General features: G+C 40.5%; 1 protein-coding gene across 3 annotated transcripts; it reads left to right on the top strand.

Annotated features, from left to right (window-relative positions):
- The first annotated feature begins 73 nt into the window (after window positions 1-73).
- On the top strand, window positions 74-12,416 carry LOC133406366 (sentrin-specific protease 7-like). 3 transcript variants are annotated; one of them, XM_061683931.1, is made up of 21 exons: window positions 230-427; window positions 723-807; window positions 906-949; window positions 1,022-1,177; window positions 2,476-2,561; window positions 2,636-2,766; window positions 2,858-3,068; window positions 3,144-3,334; window positions 3,528-3,561; window positions 3,635-3,835; window positions 4,533-4,756; window positions 4,849-4,913; window positions 5,866-5,982; window positions 6,056-6,175; window positions 6,258-6,350; window positions 6,434-6,501; window positions 6,618-6,658; window positions 7,958-8,001; window positions 8,079-8,147; window positions 8,529-8,679; window positions 12,229-12,416. In XM_061683931.1, exons 1-21 carry the CDS (start codon window positions 420-422, stop codon window positions 12,364-12,366), a joined length of 2,277 nt encoding a protein of 758 aa, XP_061539915.1. In that variant the 5' UTR covers window positions 230-419; the 3' UTR covers window positions 12,367-12,416. The 3 variants fall into 3 exon arrangements, with proteins under 3 accessions (XP_061539923.1, XP_061539915.1, XP_061539933.1); XM_061683939.1 differs by lacking the exon at window positions 230-427 and adding an exon at window positions 74-180 and having other exon boundaries at window positions 723-949; XM_061683949.1 differs by lacking the exons at window positions 2,476-2,561; window positions 2,636-2,766 and having other exon boundaries at window positions 231-427; window positions 2,929-3,068.
- Window positions 12,417-13,336: the final 920 nt, after the last annotated feature.

The raw sequence follows: 13,336 nt of genomic DNA, 5'->3' as shown, positions 1-13,336 counted from the left end.
TGAGTTAGACACTGTTGGTCCAAAACGTTTCAACGTCATTGACGTAGTGAATCTACGTAAATTACGAACGTTGTTTACGTAACGTGCAGCTGAATTTGTGGAGGACAATAAAGCTGCTTTTTAACATGTTTGGGAATCAAGTTGTAACCTTTCACGAGCCACAAACGTGTTAAGTGTGGGGTACGTCCTTCGACTTTACTGTTTTGGGAACGTCGAACGAGAGCAGATCACTTGCCGGGCCTACTAGCTAGAGACTCGCTGGCCGGCTAACCAGGCTAACCGGCTTGGGTAGATAGAGCTCGCGAGCTAGCTTGGGGTTGTCAGCAGCAGACAGTAGGTTGGTCTCATTAAAAGTTCACCGTTGGAGCCGTTTAAGTTCCTCTCTGCAAAACGCTAATGGACGAACGGAGTTTCTCAAGATGGGGAAGTATGTGCAGTAGTCATTCGGCTGCTTCTTTTGGGCAACGTTTTAGTGGATTCTAGTGGAGGATGTTGATGCATTTTGACGTTGCGTGTGCCCTGATTTATCTAACTCTGGTCGTTACTCCTTTGGGTAGCTTTGTCCTTTATTTTGTAAAGGAAGTTTTGATATTATTTGGACGAACGTTAAAGCCACGCTCAGCCAAGTTCGGAGACAAAATAGCGTAACATTAAATAGTGACAAAGAGACCGAGTGTGTGTAAATACTTCAATATTTGTCACTAAATGACGTCTTCTTTTAGAATCTCCAAGAGGACGTCGATCGAAGACTCTGACTCCACCCACCAACGGCCAAACTCACCGCAGATCTCCGTGCTTAACGTCAAGGTGATCTTTTTTCAAAGAAGGCGTTCGTTGCCTCTATTGCACCCAAGAGTTGGCGCTTTTTTTGTTGTTTCTTTTTTAAAATTTGTGTTTATGATCAGAAATCTGTGCGCGGGTGGAGTCATGGCCGCCTCCATCGCCAGAGGTCAGGAGAGCGCGTATAACAATAAATGATAAGCGGGCGAGAGTACTTGAGCGTTTCTTTTGTTTGTGACAGGGCGCATGGTAAGCTGTATTTTAAAGACGTTGTCAAAATGCTGATGGGACTGGGGAGACCGCCCAGAGAAACATCCACGACCAGTCACACAGCAGCAGGGGGCAGTAACAGCCAATCACACGGGTCAACGGAAGCTGCGTCCCCCATGTTACACAGGTGGGTTTGTGTATAGTAGTTGTAATACAGTGAACCATGTATGCGTTTGCTATTCACGAATTTACATATCTGCATTTTTTTTGGGTGAAACCTTTCTTCACATATTTGCTTAAAAAAAAAAAATCACCTATTTGTGGTTCTTGTGCTCTTTCCAAAACACCCTAAGATGCTACAAGTGGGCACCAAAACCTCAGCTAATATGAAAATAGTAATTTATGTTAAGGAAGTATGTTGAAGTGATACATATTTACTTTTCTAAGAGCTTTGTTAAGGTTAGCCTGGGTCGTTAGTGGAAATAACAGACAGACAGTCTTTGATTTATGTGTATGTTTATGCTCTGCTTAATGGCTATCAAAAAGCTCACGTTAACGACCGCTGGAGGTTTAATAGTTGCTTAACTGTTTATTTTTTAATGGGTTGCTAAGGCACCATACACACACACTTGCAGTGCATTCCATGTTTAAGCCATTTATTTTTAGGGGTAAAGTTGTAAGATAATTTTTGAAATGATACAACAGTATTTGGATCATAGTTTGTGGTATATATTACATTTTCAAAAGTTATAAGGTCCCTTTCCCCCATGAATAGCAGGGTTATAAGAAAAGATTAGATATAACCTTTATTAGTCCCACAGTGGGGAAATGTGCAATACTGTACTGTAGTTGATTGAAGAGACTTGAATGAATACACACCTATGAATGTTCATTCATACAGACTGAAATATTTACGAAATAAATATTAAGTAACAAGTAATATAAGTAATGTATAGTAATTTTGAATTTGAAATTACACAGTAGATGCCTGCCCAGAAAAGTGTTGGCTGAAGCCAAATCGCATTGTGCTTAACCTTCGAAGCCACAACATCATCAGTGAGACGAGTTAGCGCTACACACTCAGCAATACAGCCAAACGCGAAGTATCTTCAAACGTAAAATCATATCATGTCTATTTTAATATGTATTTATATTATTACAAACATTATTTTACTGTAAATTTAATAAGCGGACAATTGCACAGGTTGACCCTTTTAACTGATGTACATTGTTTTAAATCCTAATTCGGAAAATAATGTTATCTATGCTTTGCATTAAGAAATCCTCTTTATGTAAAGTGGAAAGTGAAATACTGTATGTTCTTCTCTTCCCTTTTATTTTTAAATGCACTTGACTTGCTTGAACAGTGTTGTACATGCGGACAATACTATTTTAGCAGTTTTATTTAGCTAAATATTTCTCACCGAAAATACTTGTACAGAGGATTGTTTTCACCAAGCTCCTGTTATCCATTTCGTCCACTAGATGGCGCCCAAAGCGCCCCTCAGATCATTATCTCCAGCCTGTTTCAGAGTGTCTTCCTCCACAGAAGAGTGACTATATTGGCAAAAGTATGTTTGTCTGGTCATGTTATAATCCAATTAAAAGTTTGGATAGCTTAAAATGCGGCCCTTTTCTCCTACAGGTGTTTTTTCACCTGATAAGTGTGTATTTGTGGTGGCGTATGACTCGCTGAGAGGGCAGCTGGAGAATGGGAGTTTGAGTTCCTCTTTGCAGGCATATAAAACACTACAAAAAGCTGATATTATGCAGGAGGTGATGATTAAAATCATGTAATCAGTTATGTGGTGTAGTCAGTGGAAATGTTTTCTAAAATTGATCTTTCTTCCTTACCCCCTCTTCTAAGTCTACTTCAACTACAAATGAAGCGTCTTCGTCACGAGAGACAAAAGCTCATGCTGATCGAATCCTCAACAGGAAGTCCAACAGGAGCAAGTCAAATGAGGAGCCAGGAGAGGACGAGAGAAAGATATGGATGGCCTTTTGCCGGAGGAAGAAAACGAGTAGGGTGGCTGACCTTTATCCTCGTAGCAGGAAACCAACTCGGTCGGAGCCCAGTGAGTCCTGAGCAAACTCTGCCACCACGTTTCTTGATACAGACATCTTGTGTCTCAATGATTCTGTTCTTCCAGTTGTTTTATCCAGTGAAGACGACGAGGCGGATGAACGTGATGAGGGCAGCCAGATTTACCAGACTCCTCATCGGAATCAAATACCTCATCAGACACAAGGAGGAGACCTGCAGCTGCCGTCCTTCCTGGAGCTGGACTTTTTGTCGCTTGACATTGGCTTGATGCATTCTGATGCCAGTGGGAAGATGAAGGTGAGGTGTAAAGTCGCCAAATAGTGTGCAACCTGGGAAAAGAAGTGACAGGTTTCCAGACAAGTTTCCTGTTGGGAACTGACAGGTGACACATTGTCAGTAATGGGACAGACATTTGTTGGTTGTCTATCTTTGACTTAAAACAAGTGAGTGAGAATAAATAAGGGTCTAATGAGACTGTTTTTGTGTCCAGATTACATCCAGCGGAATTGTTCTCCCGCTTAAAGGTACCAAACATTTCCTCAAAATTGAGAACTTGTGTGTCAGAATGTCTGATGTGCTGGTGCCTCTGTCCCGCAGGAGTGGAAGAAAGCGAGGTGACTGTGGTTGCGTCACAAATGCTAGGCTATGGTTTATGGGATGGCGGTGTAGCTCTGGATGGGACTCTGCTAGATGAGGTGGTAGGGCCCGCGCCGTCGCTCCTCTTCCTGTGGGTGACGGATGCTCAGGCCAACGTGCTGCACAGGGAGATAGCCCTCATCCAGAATACCAGTGCCCCAGGTAAAATTACGAGGAGTCGTCAGATTATTAAATTGTCACCCACCCTGCTCACCATGTTTGTGTGACAGTTGACATGCTGTTTCAACCTGTACAGCTGGAAAATAAAAATAAACAACTATCAACACAAAATACGAAATATGTTATGGCCCTATGAAACAAAGTTGTACATTTTGTCCATGATTGTACATTTTGTCCAAAAGAACACCATACCAACAGTAAAGCATGTTGTGGCTGCATCATGCTAAAACTGGGGCCTTAGTTAAGGTGTAGGGATTTATGAACAGTCTGAAATAGTAGTCAGTGTTCAGGCATCTGAAAAAGAAAATCCTGGTATTTGAACAGGGGTGTGTAGACCTTTTAAATCCACTGTACATACATATAGTATTGGGTTCTTCCAAAGCCTTTCATAAGCTCTGTGGAAGTCAGTTAAAATATGTTTATAATTGTTCAGATTTGGTGGAGGCCTGCACACTGACTCATTAATTTTTATTTTACATTCAAAACTACTGTAATGCGTAAAATAGCTCCGTGTACTGAAGACTGTTACTATTAACTGGTTGCCAACTGCTTGACGAATCAACGAGAATCATCTGCTGTCTCCAGTGTAAACAGATACAATTAATTTTCTGCATCAAAAATATAGTTCTGTGGCCCATATGAAGTATTAATTATTAAACTGTTCTCCCTGGGGTCAAAGGCCAACCATGCTCCATCCTTCTACTGGTGATGGCAGAGCAGCTTCCTGACTCCCAGGCTGCACTGTTGGCATCTATGTTGGAGATGACGGAGTTCAGGGAAGGCCGCTCCTCCTCAGGAGGGGGGCTGACCTCCCCCCTGGACTGGACTGATGGGCTGTTGCTCATCCACAGCTGCCCCGCCCCACTGGACGAACACCTCCTTCGTCTGCTGGGCCAGTTGCCGGTAAGACTAACGTCTTGTCTTGTCTTCTCGTTCCCGTCACCGGTGTGCAGGGGATGGTCCACCTCTCACGTGTGATTGTGTTTGTGTACCAGGAGATGTCCAATCCGCTGAGAAGAAGCTCCAGAAATCAGGCATCTGCTTTGGAGGTGGCCAGCAGGTCAAACACTGACTGCACTTTACCAGCATCTGGTTTAACAGGGGTGTCAAACTCATTGTAGTTCAGGGCTCACATACAGCCTAACTTGATGTTAAGTGGGCTGGGTCAGTAAAATCATTGCATAATAAGCTGGTGTTTTTCATTAGTACATGAGGAAAATCTTTAATGAAACGTCCTTTTACAAAACATTAACAACAACCTCAGATTTCTTAAGAAAAACATGCAATTTATTTCATGTTACCATGTTTTTGTGTGTGTTAAATCTGATCACAGTGATTGTATAAAATAAAGGAACAAAACTTTAAAGTCACAGGTATTTGGAACTGAAAAATATGGAATGGCACTTCTGAATTATTTCCTCACCATTTTCTAAAAGTGCATAATACTTCTCAAAACCTGAATTGCATTAAAAACTGTACAAATTAAAGTAAGAATGACTATATTTTAAATGTATGAGAACGGCTAACTACTATTACCACAGCTGGTGCTGTTATGAACTGAACACTGTTCAGTCACAGCGGCTACTGAAACCACCTCACGCATCCACAATTTCTTATGTATTGTGTGATCTAATCAGCCGCTGAGAAGATGACAAGGTGGTTGATCAACCGTCATCAACAATCACTGTCGGGTGTAACTACGCCGAAATGAGAAAATTGGCTTTCTGTTCAATCTTCTGTTCTCTTCTAGCGTACTTGGCTTTCTCATCCATTCACAAGTCAGGACACAGTTTATTCACATTAATGGCCTCATAGACAGTCAGTAATTATAGAACTCTTAACACATCACTCAAGGTTGCTACATTGTTTTTTTCACTTTCAAATTCATCTGGCAGGGTGGAATGAACCCCCTAGCGACCTGATTTTGGCCTACTGTCCATATGTTTGACAACACAAGTGTACAACCAATATTTAAAGTGTTTTATGACTGTGTGACATTGTTTTGCGGACAGGTTAATTCAGTATCCGGCGGCACCCTCCAAAGGCCGGATCACAGTGACAAAGGAGGACTTGGCCTGTCTGGAAAGTGGCCAGTTCCTTAATGATGTCATCATAGACTTTTACCTCAAGTGAGTCAACAGAAAGTGTCAAATCATACAAAACAGTTATTGCCTGCCTCCAGTGACTGGTGTCTTCACCCAGATTCCTCCTCCTGGAGGGTGGTGGCCGAGCCGTGGCTGAGCGGAGTCACATCTTCAGTAGTTTCTTCTTTAAACACCTCAGCAGTCGGCAAATCTCCAGTGAGGGGGCTGCTGTCGCCCCGTAAGAAAAAACTTGTCATGTTGAATAAGGAAATGGAAATGTAACCACAAATGGGAATAGAATGCAATGATTTTGTTATCAGAGATCAGTACATGAGGCACCAGAGGGTGAAGACATGGACTCGCCATGTTGACATTTTCACTAAAGACTTCCTGTTTGTGCCCATCAATAAGGAGTAAGTAATGTTGGAAAGAAATCCCTGAAACATTTATCCTAGTCCCTTCTTTCTGTTCACACCTGACTGGGTACTTCCTACAGAGCTCACTGGTTCCTGGCGGTGATTTGTTTCCCAGGTCAGGCTGGCACTCATTATGAGCAGCGTACAAGTAAGCACTAAGCACATTTACTAGCCGTGTTTCAATGGACTGGTACACCCTTCAGCAGCTGCATACATGACACGACAACACAGAGTGGCACTTTAACATGTGATCTCTTGTCTTAGGTGGAACCAAGCTCCTCAGTATGAGATCAGAGCAGCCGCCGGTAAATATAACAGACAAACGAGCAGGGGTGGAAGGATTCACCAATTAATTGATATTTATATATCAATTTATGTTCTTACAATCCAACCGCATGCATCGATAAAGCCTCAGCAAATGGTCCCTTTTTGGGGGGCATATCTGATATATTTCAACTGCAAGTCAATTATCAGTTGTTTATCAATATTAAGAAAGAAATAAAACTAATCGTGTCTCAACTTACTCTGTTACACTCATTGTAGTGAGACACTTAGTGTTTGCGAAACAAAAAGTAGGTTATACACAGTTTACATGTAAAGATATGTAGATAAGTGTTCTTTGGCCAGAGCATGTGAACTATACATAAAGTGCTGTGAAAATGTATTTAAGACCTTCCTTATTTATTTTTATTTTTTTTCAAATAATCTTTTGGTATATTTATCACACTTATATGTTTCAGATTATCACACCAATTCTAATATTGCACAAAGAAAACCGAAGTGCAGCTCCTTAATGATGATTTTTCTTATTAATATTATTTTATATTACTTTATATTATATATTCTTTAGTGAAAAAGTAACTGCCTCCTGAACCTAACAACTAGTTGTGCCACCCTTGGCAGTAATAACAGATATCAAGGCTTTGCGCAAACTAGTGGTAGTCTTCTGCATCGCTATGGAGAAATCCTGGCACAACCTTCACAGGATTGTTGTAACCCTACTATATTGGAGGGTTTTTGAGCAAGGTCATACCACAGCATCTTAATTGGATTTAGATCCAGACTTTGACCGGAAAAACCCCCCCACTCTCCCATCCCCACCCATATTCATTTTTTTCTAGCCATTTAGTGGTTGACTTGGTGGTATATTTTGGTTTGTTTTAGCTGCCAAATAACCCAAGAGCGCTTACCACTCCTGGGAAAGTTCACCACTCCTCCCAGTTTTGTCCATTCGTGGATAATCGCTCTGTCTGAGGTTCGCCGGAGTCCCAAAGCCTTGGAAATGGCTTTATAACTTTTTCTGGACTGATACTGATTTCAATCCCTTCGTTTCTTCAATGAGTAGCAGTAAGTTTGACTTCAGTGTACAGTATTGTCTACAGTGTACTCTTTGGAACCTACACCAGTACTGACCAGTATCCAGGTATTTATTGAATACACAGGTGTCAGGTTTTTACAATTAAGAAAGAAAAAAATTTAATCAAATCGTATCATATTAAAAAGTAGATTGATTGAATTATTGTAAAAAGTAATCGTTATACCCCTGCTGTTTGGTGTTTCAGTTAGTGTGTGATCTAAGATTAAAATCCAATGTCTTTTTGCAGCCATGTACAGCGCAAGGTTGCATGAGGGAGGTCACGTTGACTCGGTGAGTCTTCTGCCAAATTAGTGTACAGCCCCATGTGGCATCATTTGTATTTGACCGTGTTCCCCGTTTTCCTGCAGGCCATGCATCTTGGTCATGGACTCTCTGAAAGTGCAGCAGCATGAAAACGTTTGCAAGCTACTGCGAGAGTGAGCATTTACTATATATTCTATAGATTTACAGTGCACACGGAAAATATTTAAGAGTATTTAGAGCGCTTCACTTTTTTCGTATTTTATGTCACAGCCTTATTCCAAGGCTACTTATGTATAAGGTGTTTTGTTTCAGTATAAAAGATAAAATAAATCATGTTGTTATAAAAGAAGAATGTATTTCATTTTAGAGTTAGAAGAGTTGGAAAAATTGGGGGAAAAGCGAAGCGCTCTGAACACTTTGCTGATACACTGTATTCTATGGAAGAAGAAGAAGAAGGAACTGCATGCTAACAGGATACATTTCTGCAAGACACTTCACAGTCTTTAGCAGTGGTCACATTGCAAAATTCACCTGAGCACTAACTGTGTGTACAGCTACCTGGAGGTGGAGTGGGAAGAACGTAGGGGGGTACATCGCGTCTTCACCTCAATCAGCATGCACAGCTACAGCTGCAGCGTCCCACAGCAGGACAACAGCAGCGACTGCGGTTTGTACCTGCTGCAGTATGTGGAGAGCTTCTTTCAGGTGATGATACCATATTACCACACTCAACGTTGCTACCTTGAGCATCCCATAACATTCGTTCGCTTCATTTTTGCACTCACCATAAGAACAATGGTGCCTTGAGATACGTTGCGTGACCACGCTTGTAATTCAAAACACTATCTCAAATCATCTTTACTCATTGAAAGGAATGGAAATACCATTAATCAGCTCCTGCCCCCCCAAAAAAAGCTTTTTTTAAGAAGGAAAATAGCACTATAATATTTAACTTAAAAAAATACACAATAAGAACTCTTAAAGAATGTCAATAAATAAACAATCTGTGGATGACTAATTCATTGCGGCTCGTTCTTGTGTGTGTGATTTGGCCACTGTGGGGCAGTATAATGTGACATGTAAATGAACCTGTTTTTGTTATTCGTGGAAGTGACTGTAAACTGCAGTTATATTAGTGGTTTTTCACAGACGATAAAGAATACATATTGTTGTATTATTGTTTTGTTGTCTGTCTACTTGTATGGATGCACTGTTTGTCTTTGAATATCCATTCCCAAAAGCGTAATAACACTGCCACCTAGATGCTATTCATTACCCCGTCCATGGCGTTTCCCATTATGTGTTCGTATTAAGCTAGCAGACTTCTTTGGTTGTTAAATACATTAGTATCGATCAGTTTGACAGTAAAGCTTATCTGGGAGTGGCATTAAACAGTTTGAAACCTCTTTTTTGAAGAATTGTTGACTCTCTGCCAAACCGTTACTTGTGGAGTGAGTTAAATTCACTGCCGCTATACAGAGCTCATATCTAAAGGTTTTGCCTGCAAAGCAAATAATCGGCAGGACGACGGCTCCTATCTAAAAAAAAGCCTCATAAGTTGGTTACTCAAATCTCTAGGCACCACTTAATGTGCGACAGTATGTGCTGTAGAGGTGGCAAAAGTACTCACACTGTTTACTTATGTAGAAGTACAGATACTTATGTAAAGAAGACTCTGATAAGAGTAGAAGTACTGATTCAACTCCTGTAATTAAGTAAAAGTACAAGTACATACTGAAAAAGGGTTGTCACTTTTTAATAGTTTTATAATCGATTCTTCTATTGTTCTATCAATTAGTCCATCGATTAATTAATCGGATAAACATTTATTTTACACAAAAGTTGGAAAAATCATTGTTTTCCAATTACTGTTTATTAATGATTATTATGGTTTAATGACTAGAAAGAGTACCACAGATGCATTATTTGCCTTGAGGATGTTGATGGAAAAGTGCAGAGAAGGTCAGAAGGAGCTACATTGTGTCTTTGTAGACCTCGAGAAAGCCTATGACAGAGTACCCAGAGAGGAACTGTGGTACTGCATACGGAAGTCTGGAGGGGCAGAGAAGGATGATAGAATAATACAGGACGTACGATAGCAGCAGAACAGTGGTGAGGTGTGCTGTAGGTGTGACAGACGAATTTAAGGTGGAGGTGGGACTGCATAAGGGATCAGCCCTGAGCCCCTTCCTGTTTACAGTGGTGATGGATAGGCTGACAGATTACAGGTTAGACTGGAATCCCCCGTGGACCATGATGTTTGCAGATGACACTGTGATCTGCAGTGAAAGCAGGGAGCAGGTGGAGGAACAGTTAGAAAGATGGAGGAATGCACTGGAAAGCAGATGAATGAAGATTAGCCGAAGTAAAACAGAATATATGTGCATGAATGGGAGCGTGGTGGGGGAAGAGTGAGGCTACAGTGAGAAGAGATGGCAAGGGTGGAGGACTTGAAATACTTGGGGTCAACCGTCCAGAGCAGTGGTGAGTGTGGTCAGGAAGTGAAGAAACGGGTCCAAGCAGGTTGGAACGGGTGGAGGAAGGTGTCAGGTGTGTTATGTGACAGAAGAGTCTCTGCTAGGATGAAGGGCAAAGTTCATAAAACAGTGGTGAGGCCAGCCATGATGTACGGATTAGAGACAGTGGCACTGAAGAGACAACAGGAAGCAGAGCTGGAGGTGGCGGAAATGAAGATGTTGAGGTTCGCTCTCGGACACAATTAAACAGTATGATACAAGAGGGAGTGATGTACTCACCAATGTTTTTGCAACTGAGATCTATTGCTTTGGTTCTGATTAGTGTGAAGAACTACTAGTACGCTAAGCACTTCTGAGGCTGCTTCAGGTTCAACTACAGGTCAATTACAGGTTACTGATACTAAGGTTGCAAATAATGATTCTTGGAATAGATTAAACTATTTTTTTCCATGAATTGATAATGGTTCAGTTACTGGTGTGGTCCTAAACGGTCAGAAAATAAGAAAAGATATAACACATTGTTTGACAAACTAAAAGCAGATGTTTGCAAATATCTTATTTTGATTACACACAAATATGATGTCTGCTTTTGTGCAGGACTAAAGAAATCAGAGAATATTAACTGTTCAGAGGCTGGACTCTGAGGATTAGGACAATTTATTATTATTATTGTTGTTGTTGTTATTATTTTAAGTTAAGCAATGGCTTTAAACGATTTATCGATGATCAAAATAGTTGTCTATTAATTTGATGATCGATGAATTACCAAATAGTTGTGACACAACTCTAGACTGAAATGTACCCAAGTTCAAAAGTAGAGTTTTTACTGTCAATTACATACAATACCCCTTTTGATAAGTTGGTACAATGAAACAAAACAAAACAATAGTTTCTCTCTCATGAACTTCCATAGTACTCATACTAAGAAAATAATAAAAAAAACAAAAAACAAACGTGTTACATGTCTCATTTTCTTGTTGAGCTACCTAGCATGCTCTATCAATGTGGCGCAAATTAAGCGGATGCGTCTTCGGTTTGTATAAATGACTTCTCCGATCAAACTCTTTCTGGGGACACGGGTCTGAACGTTTCACCGAACCAGATGCTGTGATATGGACCAATCAGAGCCAAGCTCTTTTCCATAGTTAAATACAGGAAGATGAGCGCTCCAATCAGAGCGAAGCTCATTTACATGTCACATAATAATGGAAATCCAATGTCAGATGAAAAAGACCAACTAGAATAGCTTGAAAAAGGACATTTTGGTTATTTCCAACCAAAATGATCATGAAAACGCAATAAAAGAACATAAAAGGTTATCAAAATTAAATAAAAACTCAGTGATGGAAGGGGACCTTTAAATATGGCCATGGATTGGGAATATCTTGTTTCTCCGAATCTGTTGCTGTCGTCAATAATGGTCGCTGCTTCATGCATTTCATTTCCTGTTTTTGCCTTACATCTCAATCGGTCAGTCAGTCAAGAGCTCAACCTCGGGACTTTAGCTTTCTATTTACGGCGTGTGTAAAATGTGTTGTCAGTGGCGGTTAAAAAAAGTTCCAGGCCTATTTTATTTATTTTTTTACAAAGTAAGGGGTAGAAAGTGGACATCTGCTTTCAAACGTGAGGAGTAAAAGTAAGTCGTACTGATGTACTGTAGCTCAAAGAAAACTGCAACTGCTAGCACTCCTTCAGAACAAGCAGTTTTAAATTTTTGTCGGAAACAAACACAAGTCTGTGTCACACAATTAATACATTTATATCTTTGGCTCCCTAGAACCCTGTGGTGCACTTTGACCAACCTCTCCTTTTGGGCCGCTGGTTTCCACGACAACAGGTGCGGCAGAAACGTGAGGAGATCCGACACTTGATTCAGAGGCTTCACAGGAGTCAGGCACAGGCTGAAATTATTTGATGATTGTACAGTATTTTTCTTTGCTATGTATTTATTAATTTTCTTCATGTAGACAATAAAACATGATTCAATTATTATTTAGAAGCCTTCTTGATTGTTTTACTGTGATCATATGTTTGACTGATTGATTACACTTTTTTTGTGTGTGTGTAAATTGTCTGTTTTTTTTCAACTGATTTAGGACAATTTTGGATCGCTGAATCTGAAAATTAGATGAGTTTCTCTTGCTCAGGTCAGGTTTTCTTGCCAAGTTGTTAACGGTTTATTACGGTAATCAAATGTTATAAACTATGCTTACTGTAAATTGAATGTTACGTCGTCATTGTTCAAAATTCAGGGCATGAAGTTCAATTTATTTGAACCTTTAAAGCGAAAATACCTGTTCATATAAACAGAAATGTGGCCATAGTTCAAAAAGTTGACCTGATTGAGCAAATCCAATGTGATATTTGGAGTCAGCACATCAAAATTAGCCCAAATCAGCTGATAAATCTTTGACAAATGTGTTGTTGGACAGTGTTATTTTCTGTCTGTGAAACTGCAGTGTTCTTGGTACAGTATGTCAGATAGGGTTAAAGGTCAGGTACGAGAGAGAGCCTGCAGACGATCAGCTTACAGCTCGTTAGCAGGATCACACAGCACTAGGTAAACATCTTTCATTTCGAATTTGGTTGCTGTGTAAACTTTCAAAACAAATCTTAGTATTTTAGTAAGTTTCAGCCATTGCGAGATGTATGGCCTGAAGCTGATCATCCCACTTCTGCTGTTCAACATGATGTCTGATTTCCATTTAATCGATTGTTCCTTTTTTCCTCTTCCGTCCTGGTCCTAACTTGATCCTGTCTGGTACTCATGCCGCCGTAGCCTTGGCTAATCTGCCCAATGGGAGGGAAGGATTAGCGGATTTGTATCCCAGACTCCAAAAATAATCTTTGTCCTTAAGATACTGATCCTGATCGGCTACGTCCAT

This window comes from Phycodurus eques, chromosome 1 (assembly GCF_024500275.1).
Source record: "Phycodurus eques isolate BA_2022a chromosome 1, UOR_Pequ_1.1, whole genome shotgun sequence".
Taxonomy (NCBI): Eukaryota; Metazoa; Chordata; class Actinopteri; order Syngnathiformes; family Syngnathidae; genus Phycodurus; species Phycodurus eques.
The sequence above is the reverse complement of the archived record's forward strand: the minus strand, read 5'-3'. Positions and strand labels throughout refer to the sequence as shown.

What these genes read in the sequence shown, in the direction of transcription:
- LOC133406366 (XM_061683931.1), top strand. An exon ending in GTTTGCAAGCTACTGCGAGA is followed by an intron (nt 8,148 to 8,528) that starts GTGAGCATTTAC and finishes CTGTGTGTACAG; the next exon opens with CTACCTGGAGGTGGAGTGGG. An exon ending in ATGTGGAGAGCTTCTTTCAG is followed by an intron (nt 8,680 to 12,228) that starts GTGATGATACCA and finishes TTGGCTCCCTAG; the next exon opens with AACCCTGTGGTGCACTTTGA.